Source organism: Bombina bombina, chromosome 4 (assembly GCF_027579735.1).
Source record: "Bombina bombina isolate aBomBom1 chromosome 4, aBomBom1.pri, whole genome shotgun sequence".
NCBI lineage: Eukaryota > Metazoa > Chordata > Amphibia > Anura > Bombinatoridae > Bombina > Bombina bombina.
The window spans coordinates 1089245679-1089268494 of record NC_069502.1 but is presented as its reverse complement, the minus strand read 5'-3'; the positions used below and the strand labels follow the sequence as shown (position 1 = coordinate 1089268494).

Sequence of the window (22816 nt, the reverse complement as noted above, 5' to 3'; positions counted from 1 at the left end):
TTCGTCCCTCCCCCCATATTTAAAAAATTGTTTCCTATGGTCGACCCCAGAAAGGACTTATGGCAGACAGTCCCCAAGGTCGAGGGAGCGGTTTCCACCTTAAACAAACGCACCACTATACCCATAGAAGATAGTTGTGCTTTCAAAGATCCTATGGATAAAAAATTAGAAGGTTTACTTAAAAAGATGTTTGTTCAGCAGGGTTACCTTCTACAACCAATTTCATGCATTGTCCCTGTCGCTACAGCCGCGTGTTTCTGGTTCGATGAGCTGGTAAAGGCGGTCGATAGTGATTCTCCTCCTTATGAGGAGATCATGGACAGAATCAATGCTCTCAAATTGGCTAATTCTTTCACCTTAGACGCCACTTTGCAATTGGCTAGGTTAGCGGCTAAGAATTCTGGGTTTGCTATTGTGGCGCGCAGAGCGCTTTGGTTGAAATCTTGGTCAGCTGATGCGTCTTCCAAGAACAAGCTACTTAACATTCCTTTCAAGGGGAAAACGCTGTTTGGCCCTGACTTGAAAGAGATTATCTCTGATATCACTGGGGGTAAGGGCCACGCCCTTCCTCAGGATCGGCCTTTCAAGGCCAAAAATAAACCTAATTTTCGTCCCTTTCGTAGAAACGGACCAGCCCAAAGTGCTACGTCCTCTAAGCAAGAGGGTAATACTTCTCAAGCCAAGCCAGCTTGGAGACCAATGCAAGGCTGGAACAAGGGAAAGCAGGCCAAGAAACCTGCCACTGCTACCAAGACAGCATGAAATGTTGGCCCCCGATCCGGGACCGGATCTGGTGGGGGGCAGACTCTCTCTCTTCGCTCAGGCTTGGGCAAGAGATGTTCTGGATCCTTGGGCGCTAGAAATAGTCTCCCAAGGTTATTTTCTGGAGTTCAAGGGGCTTCCCCCAAGGGGGAGGTTCCACAGGTCTCAGTTGTCTTCAGACCACATAAAAAGACAGGCATTCTTACATTGTGTAGAAGACCTGTTAAAAATGGGAGTGATTCATCCTGTTCCATTAGGAGAACAAGGGATGGGGTTCTACTCCAATCTGTTCATAGTTCCCAAAAAAGAGGGAACGTTCAGACCAATCTTAGATCTCAAGATCTTAAACAAGTTTCTCAAGGTTCCATCGTTCAAGATGGAAACCATTCGAACAATTCTTCCTTCCATCCAGGAAGGTCAATTCATGACCACGGTGGATTTAAAGGATGCGTATCTACATATTCCTATCCACAAGGAACATCATCGGTTCCTAAGGTTCGCATTCCTGGACAAGCATTACCAGTTCGTGGCGCTTCCTTTCGGATTAGCCACTGCTCCAAGGATTTTCACATAGGTACTAGGGTCCCTTCTAGCTGTGCTAAGACCAAGGGGCATTGCCGTAGTACCTTACTTGGACGACATTCTGATTCAAGCGTCGTCCCTTCCTCAAGCAAAGGCTCACACGGACATTGTCCTGGCCTTTCTCAGATCTCACGGATGGAAAGTGAACGTGGAAAAGAGTTCTCTATCTCCGTCAACAAGGGTTCCCTTCTTGGGAACAATAATAGACTCCTTAGAAATGAGGATTTTTCTGACAGAAGCCAGAAAAACAAAACTTCTAGACTCTTGTCGGATACTTCATTCCGTTCCTCTTCCTTCCATAGCGCAGTGCATGGAAGTGATAGGTTTGATGGTAGCGGCAATGGACATAGTTCCTTTTGCGCGCATTCATCTAAGACCATTACAACTGTGCATGCTCAGTCAGTGGAATGGGGACTATACAGACTTGTCTCCGAAGATACAAGTAAATCAGAGGACCAGAGACTCACTCCGTTGGTGGCTGTCCCTGGACAACCTGTCACAAGGGATGACCTTCCGCAGACCAGAGTGGGTCATTGTCACGACCGACGCCAGTCTGATGGGCTGGGGCGCGGTCTGGGGATCCCTGAAAGCTCAGGGTCTTTGGTCTCGGGAAGAATCTCTTCTACCGATAAATATTCTGGAACTGAGAGCGATATTCAATGCTCTCAAAGCTTGGCCTCAGCTAGCGAGGGCCAAGTTCATACGGTTTCAATCAGACATGACAACTGTTGCGTACATCAACCATCAGGGGGGAACAAGGAGTTCCCTAGCGATGGAAGAAGTGACCAAAATCATTCTATGGGCGGAGTCTCACTCCTGCCACCTGTCTGCTATCCACATCCCAGGAGTGGAAAATTGGGAAGCGGATTTTCTGAGTCGTCAGACATTGCATCCGGGGGAGTGGGAACTCCATCCGGAAATCTTTGCCCAAGTCACTCAACTGTGGGGCATTCCAGACATGGATCTGATGGCCTCTCGTCAGAACTTCAAAGTTCCTTGCTACGGGTCCAGATCCAGGGATCCCAAGGCGGCTCTAGTGGATGCACTAGTAGCACCTTGGACCTTCAAACTAGCTTATGTGTTCCCGCCGTTTCCTCTCATCCCCAGGCTGGTAGCCAGGATCAATCAGGAGAGGGCGTCGGTGATCTTGATAGCTCCTGCGTGGCCACGCAGGACTTGGTATGCAGATCTGGTGAATGTCATCGGCTCCACCATGGAAGCTACCTTTGAGACGAGACCTTCTTGTTCAGGGTCCGTTCGAACATCCGAATCTGGTCTCACTCCAGCTGACTGCTTGGAGATTGAACGCTTGATCTTATCGAAGCGAGGGTTCTCAGATTCTGTTATCGATACTCTTGTTCAGGCCAGAAAGCCTGTAACTAGAAAGATTTACCACAAAATTTGGAAAAAATATATCTGTTGGTGTGAATCTAAGGGATTCCCTTGGGACAAGGTTAAGATTCCTAAGATTCTATCCTTCCTTCAAGAAGGATTGGAAAAAGGATTATCTGCAAGTTCCCTGAAGGGACAGATTTCTGCCTTGTCTGTGTTACTTCACAAAAAGCTGGCAGCTGTGCCAGATGTTCAAGCCTTTGTTCAGGCTCTGGTCAGAATCAAGCCTGTTTACAAACCTTTGACTCCTCCTTGGAGTCTCAACTTAGTTCTTTCAGTTCTTCAGGGGGTTCCGTTTGAACCCTTACATTCCGTTGATATTAAGTTATTATCTTGGAAAGTTTTGTTTTTGGTTGCAATTTCTTCTGCTCGAAGAGTTTCAGAATTATCTGCTCTGCAGTGTTCTCCTCCTTATCTGGTGTTCCATGCAGATAAGGTGGTTTTACGTACTAAACCTGGTTTTCTTCCAAAAGTTGTTTCTAACAAAAACATTAACCAGGAGATTATCGTACCTTCTCTGTGTCCGAAACCAGTTTCGAAGAAGGAACGTTTGTTGCACAATTTGGATGTTGTTCGCGCTCTAAAATTCTATTTAGATGCTACAAAGGATTTTAGACAAACATCTTCCTTGTTTGTTGTTTATTCCGGTAAAAGGAGAGGTCAAAAAGCAACTTCTACCTCTCTCTCTCTTTTTGGATTAAAAGCATCATCAGATTGGCTTACGAGACTGCCGGACGGCAGTCTCCCGAAAGAATCACAGCTCATTCCACTAGGGCTGTGGCTTCCACATGGGCCTTCAAGAACGAGGCTTCTGTTGATCAGATATGTAGGGCAGCGACTTGGTCTTCACTGCACACTTTTACCAAATTTTACAAGTTTGATACTTTTGCTTCTTCTGAGGCTATTTTTGGGAGAAAGGTTTTGCAAGCCGTGGTGCCTTCCATTTAGGTGACCTGATTTGCTCCCTCCCTTCATCCGTGTCCTAAAGCTTTGGTATTGGTTCCCACAAGTAAGGATGACGCCGTGGACCGGACACACCTATGTTGGAGAAAACAGAATTTATGTTTACCTGATAAATTACTTTCTCCAACGGTGTGTCCGGTCCACGGCCCGCCCTGGTTTTTTAATCAGGTCTGATATTTTATTTTCTTTAACTACAGTCACCACGGTATCATATGGTTTCTCCTATGCAAATATTCCTCCTTAACGTCGGTCGAATGACTGGGGTAGGCGGAGCCTAGGAGGGATCATGTGACCAGCTTTGCTGGGCTCTTTGCCATTTCCTGTTGGGGAAGAGAATATCCCACAAGTAAGGATGACGCCGTGGACCGGACACACCGTTGGAGAAAGTAATTTATCAGGTAAACATAAATTCTGTTTTTCTCCATTTTCCTTCGGTCGAATGACTGGAGGTTTGTGGGTAAGGGAGTAATACTTAAGTTTTAACTGTGGTGCTATTTGCCGCCTCCTGCTGGCCAGGAGTGATTATCCCAACAGTAAGTGATGATCCTGTGGACTCACCGTGTCCAGAAATAAATTTATCAGGTAAGCAAGACATATTTTTTTTTTTGTTTTGTTTTTCTTGACTCCGTTTTATCTGTTTACTACTTGTTTTCTTTTGTTATCCTCTGTGGGTGACCGATCTTGACTATGCTTTTTCACCAATACTTTCTTTATAATTCTGTCCTACATAGCTGGATTAATTGTGTTCTAAGTATTTTCAGAGGAGTGGGTAAACCACTTCTACATTCTACATGACATTTGACCAACTGCTCCTTTTGGACCCACTGCTCCTTTTGATTATATAAGATGAGCAAGGATGCTATCCACTGTGAGCTAATACTTTTACACAACTGCACTGGGATGAATTGATTTGTAGTACATTTAATTTGTTTATCCCTGCTTTTATATGTAGATTTCAAAAGTATTTTGACCTTGTGTTTTTGTTTTTAGCTTTGAATTTTTGCATTTGACATTTTCAGTGGCTTAACGGCTTTTTATGGAGATGCCTTACATCACTTCCTTATTGTATAATAGTGTAAAAGGAAATGACTAAGTTTAAGATATCGCTCAAACACAATAAATAAGTTAAAAATGTCACTTAAGGCAAGAGAGAGTTGGATGCGGCACCTTTCTCAGGAGCTCTTAATTATACATTTTATTATTTTTATTTTTTTTAATAGTATTGCATAGTTATTTTAAAGGGAAGGAAAAGTACAAATTCATTACATTGCATCTTAATCATTGCAGTGCATAACCACCCCTATCATGTTTGAAATAAACTTTGTAAGGGTTATTAAAATCATCCCCATGGGTGCTTGATTCCATATACAATAAATTATATTATGTTTTGTACGGTTCTAAAATTTTGGACTGCCCTGACTAGAGCAAAAAAACTATTCTATTCTGCACTACTTTTCCAGGCAGTATTAGCAAAACCACAATATTTCTGCTACAAAGACAGTGCAATTTAAACTTCAACAAATTGTAATAAAAAATGGAACTGTGGAACAATTGAATAAATCAGCAATAAGCACCGCTCTCCTTTGAGATATTAGACATGCTACCCCACTTTGAGGGCACAATCCAACTTTTAGTGTGCTTTTAAAAAAAGCATAAGGTTTATCTGTTCTGAACAGGAAAATGCACTTTAACCAGGAGCATTGTCGCTCCTGTGTACTCTGCTCCAAATGTCTCCATTCCTCAAAGCGAAACAAGTTGAGCACCATAGTGAAGTGCATCATAACAATTGGAGAGAACCAGGCCCTCAATTACAGTATAAAATCTTATTAGCTAAACAATATGTCCCGCTTCAGGCTGAAACGTTTTGGAATGCTTCATTTAGTCCACAGCTTAATGAATTTGATCAATATCTAGGAGCCATACAGAAACTTTGTCATCTATGCATAACGGTCCCTATAAAAAGTAGAAAGTTAGGTTTTGGTACAAAATTCTTATAGTACTACACAGGTTTTATAAAGTATGTTTATTATAAGCCTATAGACTATAAGTACTACTTTAAGTTAAAGGTATATGAAACCCAAATATTTTTCTTTTGCGTTTTAAGAGCATGCAATTTTTTTTTTTAGAAAAAGTTTCCAATTTGCTTCGTTCCCTTGTTATTCTTTGTTGAATAGATACCTAGGTAGGTGTCTTTAGCACTACATGGCAGGAAAGTGCTGCCATCTAGTGCTCTTGCTAATGGATTACATTTTTTAAAACTTCTGCTTTATAGTGCTCCAGGCATGTGCACACTCCTGTGCTTCTTTTTCAACTAAAGAGAGCAAAGACAATTTTGATAATGGAAGTAATTTAGAAAGTTGTTTAAAATGAGATGTTCTACCTTAATCATGGAAGGAATTGATGTCCCTTTAAATGGGATAGGATAGCTTTGCTCAGTCATTCGTGTAGTTAACAAAACTCCATTTTCAACATTTAATTGTGATTTCTCCTTTTGTAATGGTCTTCTAGTAGATTTCTATTATGGTACCCTTAAAGCAGAAACAAAGGCAGACACAAGTTCAAGGCAAGGAAAGCTACATTAGTACAACTGAGTAGTTTTTTTTTTGTTTTTTTTTTAAATAATTTCACCTTGTTCACAGATTACAATATTCACCTTGTTCACAGATTACAATATTCTATCATTTAATATAAATCTGAAACTGTATTTGTACTTTTAATATACTTAGAAACCTGCATGTCTCAAGCACTACACAAAGTGGTAATATACTTAACACATTTGTAAGACATGCAAAGTAACGCATTTGTAAGACATGCAAAGTAACGCATTTGTAAGACATGCAAAGTAACGCATTTGGGGCCAGTAGCCACAAAAGATAATTTTTTTTGCAGAATTACTGAGTAGATCTATGGCTTGCACACTATATATAATTTTTTTAAATGTATATGCTGAATTCTGTATTAATTACTTTCTGCTGTAAAATCATTTGATTATGGCTCACATGCATTAAAAGTTGACTGGACAAGCTTCTCAACTTGCCTTTGCGGCATACGTGTAGGTGATTCTGTTCGTCCGTTCCCCGTATGTAACATTACATGCTCAAGTGAGCGTGTAAAGCCTGCCTCTCTTCTCGCGTGATAAAAGGGCCTGTTTAGCAACCCGAGTGAGCAAGCTTGGGGTGATTTGCCTCCGTCTCCTTAGGGGTGGCGAAGAGTGCAAGAAGCAGCTTCTTCCATTGCAAGAAGCAGGCTTGCATGTGCGAACCTGCCTTGCAAGGGCATTGAGCAGCTTACGCTGCTTCGTACATGGAGCCTTATATGGTAATGTGTGTATTACAATGATATATTTACACATCTACAGCATACATTTGCGGGTATATTTATTTAATTTCTTTAATTTAGAAATCATGATGAATGCTGGGGAGGAAGGTATGCCAGATCTTGCTCATGTAATGCGGATCTTATCTGCAGAGAATATTCCACTTTTACCACCCGGAGGAGGATTGGCTGCCAAGTAAGTGATTGTCTTTGTTTTGCTAGTGTGTGTTTGGTTCAAAACAAGCATTTGTCATCAATTTAGTAGGAAAAAAAAATACTGATTCTGGTTTTCATACCTGCACATTGTATAATGCTATAATATTATCCTGCTTTCCTCTGCTTACATTTGTTTATCCCCATAAAGAATCATAATGTTCTCCATTACATCTAGCAACATATCTACCCATATTCACCTACTTCCCTTTTATTATCTCTAAAAATGATCAAGACAACATTCCTAATGCTGCAAAGAGAATTTGAATTTTTTTTTTTTTTTTTTAAACTACTACTAGAGTTTTAAACAAGGTGAAATCATACACAAAGTACAATTACAGGTAAAAGGTGGTGATAAACTTATATACTGCAGATAAATAACATGGTCTTTTGCCTGCAACACATTACAGTGAACTGCAATCTGTTCATTTGCGAAGACCCTCTTTTTCCTTTTCTTGTAACTTTATTACTACATGTACACTATAGGAGATTTGCAGAGGTTACTGTAAGCCATTACAGCTGCATATAAAAGCAGAAATATGATGTCATGGGTTCTCCGCAATATCTATTTCAACAAAAAGGTGTATTTTAAAATGCATGTCCTGAAATGTGTTTTTCATACACTATCACATAGATCACTTAGCCATTAGCTATCCATGATTTGTTCATGTGCAATTTTTCTTTTTAGGCGCTGTGTTATTGAAGAGGTGTATAATAGGCTGAACCCACATAGAGATAATGATGGGGTAAGTGTTTTCGTAAAAATGTTCACTAATTTTGCTAATCCATGAAAAGTTATTGGTAAGGATTTACATTTCTTATGGATTTGACAAGTAGATTGTTCATACCTTAATTATATGGTAAATATATACAAAATGGTTATCTCTGTAAAATTGGATTACATTCCTTCACATTGAAGTACAGTAAAACTTATATGCAGGTTTGCTTGTCCACTGTTTAAGACATTACCATAGTATCATACATTCTAGTACAACAGTGTATAGAGATTTAATTTTTTGTTTTATCTGCTGATGTTGGATCTTAAATAAGGACCCCACTGGAAAAGAGGAAAGTGGAACGCATGGACAAATGATGGAAGCTCTCAGGGAACTGAGACTTAATCATAGGGGAAACTATCGTCAACTCCTGGAGGAGATACTGAGTAGTTACAGGCTAGTTAAACAGGGCGAAGAATGCACTGCTGGAACAACAGAATCCTCTTCTGCTTCCAGTAATCCTGTGGATGAGCCAGTAACTGGAGTGCGCTCTGAAGTGGAATAAGTTATTTAATATATGAAGTGTAAATTGCATGACTTGTCTTATATTTTAACCATCTAGCATTTTCTTTTGGAATATATATATATAAAAATGTTAACAAGCAAAACCATAAGAACCATGCTGCAGTTGTTAAACTTTGCAAACAACCCATTAGTTCAGAATCGCCCTGCTTGGAGAGAGGGAAATTCAGTCTGAACAGATTTTTCAATTCTTGCATCTTTGTAAACTTTTAAGGACTATAGATCACTGGTTTTCAAACCTGTACTTAAGCCTCCCCAACAGGCCAGGTTTTCAGGATTACTTTGAATGAGAGCAGGTAAAATAACCAGGTTTACTAATCACCTGATTATTTCAGCTCTGCTCCAGTTCAGATATCCTCAAAACGTGGCCTGTAAGTGAGGCCTGTGAACAAGTCTGAAAGCCAGTGCTATAGATGGACACCGCTAATCTGATCTTGGTAGAATTCAGATTTCTTGTTAAAGGGACATTTAAAATGCTCTGCACAACTACAAAAGAATAGTAAATACTATGTTTTCATTCTATTCCAGCAGGTCTTTTCAATTCAGTTCTCCTGTTTTATTAGCTTAAGGGTGCCAATATCTTGGAGCATGTATTCTGACACAAGCAGTGTGCGTTTACATATAAGTGAGTTGCTGCTAACTTTTTGACAACTGTATAAAGTGCTTCAGGTTAGGGTACATCATACAAAGCAGCTGCTGCATGTTTTTGCAGCTGCGTCATTGCTCTATTATTGAGTACTTTAAAGGGTCTGTTAATTTTAAAATTCTCATGTCAGTCCATGTTAATTTTTATGTTTACATTATAACCTCTGAATTTATTTATGTAAAAATATTTATATATAATAGTTTACTTTGTTATAGAAGTGTATGGTACTTCTCCAACCCCTCTGACATATCTTACATATGGGAGGTATAGAGAAATATAGATCAGCCCAGATGAAGTGCATGGCACGCCTACATTTCCTCTAACTGAAGCTCACTCGCGCTGATGTCTTCCTAACTGAGTACAACTACACATGCATTAGAGCAGGAGAAATAGATGCTCTCTGTGCACAAAAGGGAAACTTAGCGCAACAGATGTTAGGGATAGAGGTGGATGGCTATTGCTTTGAAACAAAAAAAAAACACAAAAAAACCAGCGGAGTGGTAGGCGGCCAAGTAATATCCAACTGGGCTAACATTTGCGATAAAATTGATAAATTACATTAAAAAATGGATGAATAATTTATATTTATTACATCTTGCAAATGCAAAATTGAAGGACTAATTTCTGAGTTTACTTTCCCTTTTAATGTTTTGTTACTGTAATAAAACTGTTATAAAAATGCACATGATGTATCATACGCACTAACTCCAAGCAAATGATACAGCTGTAAAAAAAAATAGGCAATATTTACTGATCTGTGAGTGTGCATTGCTTCTGTCACAGGCTGTGAGAATACCTGAGCTTCAAGATGGCAGCCCCCAGTATGAGGAGGCGGAGCTACAGTATCTGGCGCCTTTAAACTATTAAAACAGGAGAACTGATTTTGAAGAGCTGCAGGAACAGGATGAAATGCAATAACATTGTGAATAGTTACTATTCTTTTTGTAGTTGTGCACAGTAGTTTATTGTCCCTTTTTTAGTCTATTGGTTGTAGGAGCTGTAAAATCACTTGTCAATGTTTGTTTATATTTTTGTGGTTTTATTAATTTCTTGCTCAGTTATTAGTTAACAAAGATGTCCAATAAATGCAGATATGGTTTTTTTTAGTAGCAGAATTTAATAAATATTTTACTGAAACCTGTAATGTTAAGTATCCACGCAATCCTGCTTAATGGGAAAATGTGTCCCCCCGTCCCCCCGTTATGCTATCCTCTAGCTTTATCGATTGCTCAGACACATTTAAATGTAAGTAACATGATTTGCTTTTTAGGAGTATAACATAGATAAAATGACTGGCTTTTTGTCACACTGGGTAGACTTTTAGAGACATTCATATGTCTTCAGTGCTATTAGTTTGCTATTTGAATTAAACTGGTGCATAAAAGGAAAGCTGGACTTTTTATCTGTGTTAGTGCAGAGTATGTGTACTCTATCATCATACGATAAACTACATTTTAGATTGAAACATTAGATATTTATATTTTGAATAGTGGAAGTTGACACCAACAAATGTTTGAACTCCGCTTATCCCTCTTTTAGAAGGTAGGCCCAGATGGAAGATTTATTTATTTTAGGGACTTTTTAGTGTAAAATAAAAATGATCTATTTCATTAAAGCATTGCATTTTTAGGATAAAATATTAAAAATGAATTAATATGTTATACGGGGTTAAATATGTAATTCTTTGTGCATGTGCAGCTCCAGATAAGGTTCCTCCTGACTAATATATAATCTTCTCCCTTTTCCGGTATAAGAGCATGCTGTATTTGTGACTTTGACTGTTTTTTAAAACTTTTTGAAGGGGAATTTATTTTTAAAAAACATTCTTTAATGAACTGGTGCATTTTATTTTATACTAAAATGCCCTTTTTAATGTCATAATTTAGTATTACCAAAATTCTGTACTGAAGGTAGACAAATAGTTTCTGATGTACATGGTGAGAATTTGTATCGCATATTGTTACCTTCCTATTATAAAACATTTTTATATTAGTGTTCTAGTATTATGAGATTGCTCTTTACACATTGCAAATGGATATATACATTTTTAAAGTGTGTAGTTTTTGCTTTTCTAGATTCCATGACTTTATGTAATTAAACCTGCTTTGATTTTTTTTGTAGTGTAAATTGTATTATTCAAAATAAAAATCCCAGTGGCTCAAAACATAAATTGCATGATGTTTATTTTAATTCTCCAAATGACTTGTTTTAGTAAGAAACTAAAGTACTATTTTGTAAGGTCTGTGGGTTTTTGTCACTGTTTAGACATGTACAGAATGCTAGGCACTCATTTTTTACAAGGTAAGTCAATGTTGCTCTTGTAGGTTTAAAAAGTGTATGGATTTTATTAAAACCATTGTTATATCAAATATTATTTTTTTTTCTTCTAGGGTGCCGGTGACCTAGAAGACCCATGGTAGCCTTACAAAACACCCAGTGTTTTTGGTCTGGAAAAAAACTTTAATCACAGTTTTTCTTCAAATGAAAGTGGACATTCTGATGGATCATCAGCTATGTTCAAAATGGGCAAAAAAAGATAAATGATTAGTATTCTGCACTATTTGTTGGTTTTGTTTTATAACAGTCACTCTTAGCAGTATTTTTGCAGTCTCAGGATTTCTGGTCACATGTGCAGCAAACATTACTTTTAAAATAAAACTGGAGGGGCTTGCAGCACATAGCTTGCAGGCACCTTTAGCGCTAAAGAGCATAGGAAGAAATTTGATGCCTCATGCAAATTAGTAAAATTTACCAAGGTGCATGCAGTTGTACGAAAAGGATACAGTGCTTTGGAACTAAATTTGCCACATGCATGTAAGAACACTTAATTGTATGAGACATTCTATTTTTTTTTTTTTTTTTTGGAAGGTTTTGACTGTGCCATTGATTCACTGATTTCTAGCTAATTTTTTTTCCTTTATGTATTGTTTTGTAACGTTATCCTTACTCTTTCCTGGTTTCTAAAGACAAGAAAGATTTTTGTCTAGAATATGATCCTTTTAAGAAGACATCTATACATGATTGTTTATAGTTATTTGTGTTTTACTTTTGAGATCTGTCATCACTGCAGATTTTTTGTTTTAATTTTAAAGCTAAAAACTAGCCTTTTTTTATAATGTAAATTGTGATTACATTAAGTGGTTTTCTGATTTCTGTGCTTTGTGTAATGTGGGTATAAGTTTTAATTGTTTGCATTATTTTCAGAACTCCGCTTATCACTTTGAAATGACTATAAATACTATTAAATGATCTATTTTAAAACTTCACAAATACGGAGATATTTTCACGATTTCAGTGACTTTCTTTCTTAAGAAATAAGCATGGTACAAAAGTGGCTGTTGTGAGGTACTTGAAGATTGTCTAATCTATTTTTGCAATAACTTTTTTTTTTATTATTTGTATTTTAGCTGTGCATGTCTGAAAACTGTTGAAAATGGATCAAGAGAAATATTTATCTATAAAAGCTTGAGGGGCAACAAGAATGTATAAATCTGATTTTATATGCTACGGATGCTTTTTTTTTTTTTTTTTTTTTTTTTTTTTTTTTCCCCCTCAGCAAAAATGCTGTTACCTGTGTAGATTTAATTGGGCAGTCCTGAGTTTAAAATTTATTTTTCTGTAATACATACTAAATCTGTAAAACATGCACTTACATGCTGGTATTGATTATTTACTCAACATTTATTTCCTTGGCGTGTTCAAATCTTCAGTTCTATTTATTCATAGGTTTTAGCTTTGTAAGTTAGTGTCATCAATGACAATACAAACCTCCCCTTTTTCTCTCGCTCACTGTTTCTCGCTCTTTCACTTGTTTGTTTTTTGTTTGTTTTTCTCTCGCTCTTTCACTCTCGTTCTTTTTCACGCTCCTTTTTTTTTTTTTTTTCGCTCGCTCTGTCTTTTCTCTTCTGTTTCACTTTCTTAAATCTGGGAAAGTATGCAAAAATCACTAAGGCTTTTCCAAATTTGTACTGATACCTTTCCAGTATGATAAATTGTGATGTTTCATACAATACAGTGAACATAACAAACTTGTTACCTTCAATAAAGGATTATTAAAATATTGTAGTCTTTATTTGTAATACTCACCGTAAATGGTAAAGATATCAATTTGTAAGTACCTTTCTAACTTATTTTTTTTTCTTTTGTGAATTCCTCCTCAGTACTGGTGGGTTAGTCCTACACCTACAGTAGGTTGAAACTTTTCAGAAGGCTTATTGCCAGTACACCAGTCCTTCACTTCAGCTTTGTGTGAAGATTGTAGTGTATGCTTGTCACTCTGACCAAAATATGGGGTATTTTTAGGGATTTTTAATTTTGTTTTTTTACTGATAGTTTTTGTTTCCACTGGGTAAATTACTGCTGCAACAGTTGGCCCACCCCATGATTTCTCAGTTACGATGGCTCTGGTAAATTTCTATTGATTTTGATATTGGGTGTTTTATGGCTTTTCTAGATTCATTCAGGATTCAGAAAGAGTATATCATTTTAAACAACTTTCCAACCTAACCAATCAATTTTGCTTACTCTTTTTGTTATTTATTGAAGGAGCAGCAATGCACTACTGGGAGCTTACTGAATACTTCAGTAAGATAAGAGGTATGTATGTGCAGCCACCAATCGGCAGTTATTTTCCAACTCTAGCCTACCTAGGAATACTTTTCAACAAAGGATAACAAGAGATTAGATGAGTAAATTGGAAAGCTGTTTAAAATTGTATGCACTTTCTGAATCATGAAAGGAATTTTCTTCTTAAACGGGAAGAGTCCACAGCTGCATTCATTACTTTTGGGAATTCAGAACCTGGCCACCAGGAGGAGGCAAAGACACCCCAGCCAAAGGATTAAATACCTCTCCCACTTCCCTCATCCCCCAGTCATTCTTTGCCTTTCGTCACAGGAGGTTGGCAGAGAAGTGTCAGAAGATAGAAGATAGTCTCTTATGGAGGGTAGTACTCTTCCAAATACGACTAGAGTTTTAAGTAATCCTGTCAGCCTTTCAGTGAGAGCATGGATGAAGGTTAGAGTCCAGAGATGCAGGGAGAGTCTGCAAAACTATCCCGACTCATATTAACAGCTCCTTGGCAATCGGATTTGATGAGTTTCGCTGCCTTTATTCACTCAAGTCCATGTCAGAAGCGAGACTATCTGTCACACATGAAGGGCCGTGTTTCTGTTCCACGGTGCAGATTCTGGTAAGATAGTTTCATTTTGTTTTGATATGTGAATGTAATGTTAACGAAAGAAGTCAGGGTCCCAGTGGGACTCCTTTATCTTAAGGAATCAAGGGTTAATATCTCCTGAGGGGGGTTATTAAACAGTGGGGACTTTAATCATGTTTATGTGATTCTGTCTGCTAGTGTGTAGTGATCCTTGGGCTCATGGCTATTTGGAACATAACGGCCTTATCAGTTAGTGTGGTCTCTTTAGATTTGCGCACCCTTTTTGTGACTTGCATGGTGCTTCTCGTGACCGGGTGCGGTTACGTTGTATTCTACTTCCGTATTCTGTCTGAGTGGCGATGGAGAGAGTATGCTCATTGTCTGGTTCACAGGAGGTAAGTGCCCCAGTCATTGGGGGTATAAAGTAAGATGCCGTTTAGTGTTCGTCCATTTTTGCCATCCCAAAGTTTATGGAGGACTCTGATAATTTTTTTCTTCTTTTCTTTAAGACACAGATATCTCCAATTCGGAGAATGCATCTTGCGATGAATATGAAATGGCTCAGGTTATCCATGCCCATCAGTTATGTTCTGATTGCCGTTCTAGAGTGCTCTCTTCTCCCGAATCAGGGACTTTAGAGTGCGTTAAGCCATCTGCCCCAAAGGAGTCCATGTCCTGTGAAGCGTGTGCCCCAGAACATTCTTTTGCTACGCACGCAGGTGTCCCTATGGCCGTTACTCCGCCGGAAGGCAGTTTGTTTGTTCCAGAGGTTACGGCACGGTTCTACATGGCCATATCTGAGTGAAGGCGGGATTTCTAAGGAGAAAAAGGTACAATTTTCAGAGAGGGAAGCAGAATCTTATGATGATAGCTCTGTCAGGTGGGGAGGAAGGTGAGACAAACCTCACAGCCACAATAGTACCAGAGCAATTGGTAGTGAGACCTAAAACATCTAATACGGCTATACCCTCTATTTTGAAAAAAACATCAAGGGGGATCTAAGTTTACCCCTGATGAAGGAACCTGTGCGGTACATACTAATGTTGTTAGAGGCGAAGGTTGATTCAAGGGATCGACAAGACCTGGAACAGGTTTTTTTCCCTCCCCCCCCCCCCCCCCCAAGAACCAGAGGGAGGGGGGAGAGGGAGCCAGACAGGCCAAGTAAGACAAAATCGACATTCTACCAGACGGGGCAGACACGGGAGCAAATACCAGTAAATGGTGACATAAATGTCATTAACTTATCTGATTATGTATTGTCCGATATGGAAATTAAAGTGTTAAGCTTAGGACTAGGCTTTGTTCCTTCACAAAAATTCAATTTGTTCAATACGCTAATTGATGTAAATAAACTGATCAGAGGGCTAACAATACGCAAATTCTTTTATAATAAGAACATTGAAGACAGGTATGAGACTATCTCACAAAATGAAACAAGAAGAGCAGCTATGGATTAACTTTCCTTCAATGAAGGTTTTTATGTCCTAAATTTGGAAACACTACTGCATGAAGGAACCAGGGATGATTCCACATCTGTGTCATTCCAAAATTTAAAGAAACCTCAAGGTTTTATCCTATACATTATAGAGGGAATACACTAGAAATTTTTCAGGAAAGGGTTGAAAGGGACCTTACATTGCTACACCAGGCCACCCCTGTCAATCAACATAACTTAAGTCCTAAAGAAAGAAAAGCCTTGAAAAAACTCCAAACTAATGAAAGTTTGGTTATCAGGAATGCTGACAAAGGTGGCTCGGTGGTGGTAATGTCGAGAACTCAATTTGTTGCGGAGGCTGAGAGACAGTTACATGACCACAGAAATTACCAGGTTTTGAGAGGAGACCCCACAGAGAGGTATAAAAAGGAATTGGCTCAGATTCTTGATGACGGTAGGGATTTGGGAGTTCTGGATGAGTCTACCTGTGACTTCCTCCTGGTGGATAATCCGGTAACCCCCATATTTAACCACCTACCGAAGGTACACAAATCCCTGGAGGAGGTCATGGGTAGACCCATTGTGAGCGGTATAGTATCACTCCTAGAGAGAATCTTGCAATGGGTTGATGGTATCCTGCAGCCCATGGTGGGGGAACTCACCAGTTTTATACAGGACACAACTCATGTCTTAAAATTAATGGAGAACGTAATGTGGGATGAGAAGGATATGTGGCTGACTATAGACGTCGGGGCACTTTATACCTCCATTCTGCATGACAAAGGTCTGGAGGCCATTGAATTTTTCTTGAGACGAAATACTGGCTTTTCTAATGAACTAGTTGTATTTGTCCTCAGGGTAGTAAGTTATCTTCTGACACACAACTATTTCACTTTTGAGGGGGTTTATCATCTCCAGAGATGCGGGACAGCTACGGGCACCAAGTTTGCACCCTCTTTCGCCAACCTCTACATGGGGTGGTGGGAACTGTCCCGCATCTGAGGATGAGAACCCCTTCAGGGGAGATATACAATTTTACAGACGATATATTGATGATCTGCTCCTGGTGTGGAGGGGTTCAGTGGAAAAAGCGAGGGCCTTTGTGAATTGGTTAAACAATAACGAACTCAATAGGAATCAAATCAATTTTTTGGATCTCGCTTTGAGAGGGATTCCCAAAGTCGGGGTTGAAACTGAGGTTTTTAGGAAACCGATTTCTTTCATGTAATTAGCAAGAGTCCATGAGCTAGTGACGTATGGGATATACATTCCTACCAGGAGGGGCAAAGTTTCCCAAACCTCAAAATGCCTATAAATACACCCCTCACCACACCCACAATTCAGTTTTACAAACTTTGCCTCCGATGGAGGTGGTGAAGTAAGTTTGTGCTAGATTCTACGTTGATATGCGCTCCGCAGCAAGTTGGAGCCCGGTTTTCCTCTCAGCGTGCAGTGAATGTCAGAGGGATGTGAGGAGAGTATTGCCTATTTGAATGCAGTGATCTCCTTCTACGGGGTCTATTTCATAGGTTCTCTGTTATCGGTCGTAGAGATTCATCTCTTACCTCCCTTTTCAGATCGACGATATACTCTTATATATACCATTACCTCTGCTGATTCTCGTTTCAGTACTGGTTTGGCTTTCTACAAACATGTAGATGAGTGTCCTGGGGTAAGTAAATCTTATTTTCTGTGACACTCCAAGCTATGGTTGGGCACTTTATTTATAAAGTTCTAAATATATGTATTCAAACATTTATTTGCCTTGACTCAGAATGTTCAACTTTCCTTATTTTCAGACAGTCAGTTTCATATTTGGGATAATGCATTTGATTTAATCATTTTTTCTTACCTTCAAAAATTTGACTCTTCCCTGTGGGCTGTTAGGCTCGCGGGGGCTGAAAATGCTTAATTTTATTGCGTCATTCTTGGCGCGGACTTTTTTGGCGCAAAAAATTCGTTTCCGTTTCCGGCGTCATACGTGTCGCCGGAAGTTGCGTCATTTTTTGACGTTATTTTGCGCCAAAAATGTCGGCGTTCCGGATGTGGCGTCATTTTGGCGCCAAAAAGCATTTAGGCGCCAAATAATGTGGGCGTCTTATTGGCGCAAAAAATATGGGCGTCGCTTTTGTCTCCACATTATTTAAGTCTCATTTTTCATTGCTTCTGGTTGCTAGAAGCTTGTTCTTTGGCATTTTTTCCCATTCCTGAAACTGTCATTTAAGGAATTTGATCAATTTTGCTTTATATATATGTTGTTTTTTCTCTTACATATTGCAAGATGTCTCACGTTGCATCTGAGCCAGAAGATACTACAGGAAAATCGCTGTCTAGTGCTGGATCTACCAAAGCTAAGTGTATCTGCTGTAAACTTTTGGTAGCTATTCCTCCAGCTGTTGTTTGTATTGATTGTCATGACAAACTTGTTAAAGCAGATAATATTTCCTTTAGTAAAGTACCATTGCCTGTTGCAGTTCCTTCAACATCTAAGGTGCAGAATGTTCCTGATAATATAAGAGATTTTGTTTCAGAATCCATAAAGAAGGCTATGTCTGTTATTTCTCCTTCTAGTAAACGTAAAAAATCTTTTAAAACTTCTCTCCCTACAGATGAATTTTTAAATGAACATCATCATTCTGATTCTGATGACTCTTCTGGTTCAGAGGATTCTGTCTCAGAGGTTGATGCTGATAAATCTTCATATTTATTTAAAATGGAATTTATTCGTTCTTTACTTAAAGAAGTACTAATTGCTTTAGAAATAGAGGATTCTGGTCCTCTTGATACTAATTCTAAACGTTTGGATAAGGTATTTAAAGCTCCTGTGGTTATTCCAGAAGTTTTTCCTGTTCCTAATGCTATTTCTGCAGTAATTTCCAAAGAATGGGATAAATTGGGTAATTCATTTACTCCTTCTAAACGTTTTAAGCGATTATATCCTGTGCCGTCTGACAGATTAGAATTTTGGGACAAAATCCCTAAAGTTGATGGGGCTATTTCTACCCTTGCTAAACGTACTACTATTCCTACGTCAGATGGTACTTCGTTTAAGGATCCTTTAGATAGGAAAATTGAATCCTTTCTAAGAAAAGCTTATCTGTGTTCAGGTAATCTTCTTAGACCTGCTATATCTTTGGCTGATGTTGCTGCAGCTTCAACTTTCTGGTTGGAAACTTTAGCGCAACAAGTAACACATCATGATTCTCATGATATTATTATTCTTCTACAGCATGCTAATAATTTTATCTGTGATGCCATTTTTGATATTATCAGAGATGATGTCAGGTTTATGTCTCTAGCTATTTTAGCTAGAAGAGCTTTATGGCTTAAAACTTGGAATGCTGATATGGCTTCTAAATCTACTTTACTTTCCATTTCTTTCCAGGGTAACAAATTATTTGGTTCTCAGTTGGATTCCATTATTTCAACTGTTACTGGTGGGAAAGGAACTTTTTTACCACAGGATAAAAAATCTAAAGGTAAAAGCAGGGCTAATAATCGTTTTCGTTCCTTTCGTTTCAACAAAGAACACAAGCCTGATCCTTCATCCTCAGGAGCAGTTTCAGTTTGGAAACCATCTCCAGTCTGGAATAAATCCAAGCCAGCTAGAAAGGCAAAGCCTGCTTCTAAGTCCACATGAAGGTGCGGCCCTCATTCCAGCTCAGCTGGTAGGGGGCAGGTTACGTTTTTTCAAGGAAATTTGGATCAATTCTGTTCACAATCTTTGGATTCAGAGCATTGTTTCAGAAGGGTACAGAATTGGTTTCAAGATGAGACCTCCTGCAAAGAGATTTTTTCTTTCCCGTGTCCCAGTAAATCCAGTAAAAGCTCAAGCATTTCTGAAATGTGTTTCAGATCTAGAGTTGACTGGAGTAATTATGCCGGTTCCAGTTCCGGAACAGGGGATGGGGTTTTATTCAAATCTCTTCATTGTACCAAAGAAGGAGAATTCCTTCAGACCAGTTCTGGATCTAAAAATATTGAATCGTTATGTAAGAATACCAACGTTCAAGATGGTAACTGTAAGGACTATCTTGCCTTTTGTTCAGCAAGGGAATTATATGTCCACAATAGATTTACAGGATGCATATCTGCATATTCCGATTCATCCAGATCATTATCAGTTCCTGAGATTCTCTTTTCTGGACAAGCATTACCAGTTTGTGGCTCTGCCGTTTGGCCTAGCTACAGCTCCAAGAATTTTTACAAAGGTTCTCGGTGCCCTTCTGTCTGTAATCAGAGAACAGGGTATTGTGGTATTTCCTTATTTGGACGATATCTTGGTACTTGCTCAGTCTTTACATTTAGCAGAATCTCATACGAATCGACTTGTGTTGTTTCTTCAAGATCATGGTTGGAGGATCAATTTACCAAAAAGTTCTTTGATTCCTCAGACAAGGGTAACCTTTCTGGGTTTCCAGATGGATTCAGTGTCCATGACTCTGTCTTTAACAGACAAGAGACGTCTAAAATTGATTGCAGCTTGTCGAAACCTTCAGTCACAATCATTCCCTTTGGTAGCCTTATGCATGGAAATTCTAGGTCTTATGACTGCTGCATCGGACGCGATCCCCTTTGCTCGTTTTCACATGCGACCTCTTCAGCTCTGTATGCTGAAGCAATGGTGCAAGGATTACACGAAGATATCTCAATTAATATCTTTAAAACCGATTGTTCGACACTCTCTAACATGGTGGACAGATCACCATCGTTTAATTCAGGGGGCTTCTTTTGTGCTTCCGACCTGGACTGTAATTTCAACAGATGCAAGTCTCACAGGTTGGGGAGCTGTGTGGGGATCTCTGACGGCACAAGGAGTTTGGGAATCTCAGGAGGTGAGATTACCGATCAATATTTTGGAACTCCGTGCAATTTTCAGAGCTCTTCAGTTTTGGCCTCTTCTGAAGAGAGAATCGTTCATTTGTTTTCAAACAGACAATGTCACAACTGTGGCATACATCAATCATCAAGGAGGGACTCACAGTCCTCTGGCTATGAAATAAGTATCTCGAATTTTGGTTTGGGCGGAATCCAGCTCCTGTCTAATCTCTGCGGTTCATATCCCAGGTATAGACAATTGGGAAGCGGATTATCTCAGTCGCCAAACGTTGCATCCGGGCGAATGGTCTCTTCACCCAGAGGTATTTCTTCAGATTGTTCAAATGTGGGAACTTCCAGAAATAGATCTGATGGCGTCCCATCTAAATAAGAAACTTCCCAGGTATCTGTCCAGATCCCGGGATCCTCAGGCGGAGGCAGTGGATGCATTATCACTTCCTTGGAAGTATCATCCTGCCTATATCTTTCCGCCTCTAGTTCTTCTTCCAAGAGTAATCTCCAAGATTCTGAAGGAATGCTCGTTTGTTCTGCTGGTAGCTCCGGCATGGCCTCACAGGTTTTGGTATGCGGATCTTGTCCGGATGGCCTCTTGCCAACCGTGGACTCTTCCGTTAAGACCAGACCTTCTGTCACAAGGTCCTTTTTTCCATCAGGATCTGAAATCCTTAAATTTAAAGGTATGGAGATTGAACGCTTGATTCTTGGTCAAAGAGGTTTCTCTGACTCTGTGATTAATACTATGTTACAGGCTCGTAAATCTGTATCTCGAGAGATATATTATAGAGTCTGGAAGACTTATATTTCTTGGTGTCTTTCTCATCATTTTTCTTGGCATTCTTTTAGAATACCGAGAATTTTACAGTTTCTTCAGGATGGTTTAGATAAGGGTTTGTCCGCAAGTTCTTTGAAAGGACAAATCTCTGCTCTTTCTGTTCTTTTTCACAGAAAGATTGCTATTCTTCCTGATATTCATTGTTTTGTACAAGCTTTGGTTCGTATAAAACCTGTCATTAAGTCAATTTCTCCTCCTTGGAGTTTGAATTTGGTTTTGGGAGCTCTTCAAGCTCCTCCGTTTGAACCTATGCATTCATTGGACATTAAATTACTTTCTTGGAAAGTTTTGTTCCTTTTGGCCATCTCTTCTGCCAGAAGAGTTTCTGAATTATCTGCTCTTTCTTGTGAGTCTCCTTTTCTGATTTTTCATCAGGATAAGGCGGTGTTGCGAACTTCTTTTGAATTTTTACCTAAAGTTGTGAATTCCAACAACATTAGTAGAGAAATTGTGGTTCCTTCATTATGTCCTAATCCTAAGAATTCTAAGGAGAAATCGTTGCATTCTTTGGATGTTGTTAGAGCTTTGAAATATTATGTTGAAGCTACGAAATCTTTCCGTAAGACTTCTAGTTTATTTGTTATCTTTTCCGGTTCTAGAAAAGGCCAGAAAGCTTCTGCCATTTCTTTGGCATCTTGGTTGAAATCTTGAATTCATCTTGCCTATGTTGAGTCGGGTAAAACTCTGCCTCAAAGAATTACAGCTCATTCTACTAGGTCAGTTTCTACTTCCTGGGCGTTTAGGAATGAAGCTTCGGTTGACCAGATTTGCAAAGCAGCAACTTGGTCCTCTTTGCATACTTTTACTAAATTCTACCATTTTGATGTATTTTCTTCTTCTGAAGCAGTTTTTGGTAGAAAAGTACTTCAGGCAGCGGTTTCAGTTTGAATCTTCTGCTTATGTTTTTCGTTAAACTTTATTTTGGGTGTGGATTATTTTCAGCAGGAATTGGCTGTCTTTATTTTATCCCTCCCTCTCTAGTGACTCTTGTGTGGAAAGATCCACATCTTGGGTAGTCATTATCCCATACGTCACTAGCTCATGGACTCTTGCTAATTACATGAAAGAAAACATAATTTATGTAAGAACTTACCTGATAAATTCATTTCTTTCATATTAGCAAGAGTCCATGAGGCCCGCCCTTTTTTTGTGGTGGTTATGATTTTTGTATAAAGCACAATTATTCCAATTCCTTATTTTATATGCTTTCGCACTTTTTTTTATCACCCCACTTCTTGGCTATTCGTTAAACTGATTTGTGGGTGTGGTGAGGGGTGTATTTATAGGCATTTTGAGGTTTGGGAAACTTTGCCCCTCCTGGTAGGAATGTATATCCCATACGTCACTAGCTCATGGACTCTTGCTAATATGAAAGAAATGA

At 39.0% G+C, this 22816-nt stretch overlaps 1 protein-coding gene across 6 annotated transcripts in view; it reads left to right on the top strand.

Moving 5' to 3' along the window:
- PPM1B (protein phosphatase, Mg2+/Mn2+ dependent 1B) overlaps positions 1–13231 on the top strand; it is a 103861-nt gene extending 90630 nt beyond the window's left edge. For 4 of the 6 annotated variants that reach the window (XM_053712275.1, XM_053712274.1, XM_053712273.1 and 1 more), the window contains exons 4-6: positions 7099–7210; positions 7916–7973; positions 8278–11341. In XM_053712275.1, coding sequence (XP_053568250.1) covers positions 7099–7210; positions 7916–7973; positions 8278–8508 — 401 coding nt within the window. In that variant the 3' untranslated portion in view covers positions 8509–11341. Of the gene's footprint in view, positions 1–7098; positions 7211–7915; positions 7974–8258; positions 11342–11561 lie in introns of those variants that run through there. The other 2 variants (XM_053712277.1, XM_053712278.1) reach the window with 2 other exon arrangements.
- The last annotated feature ends 9585 nt before the right edge of the window (positions 13232–22816 follow it).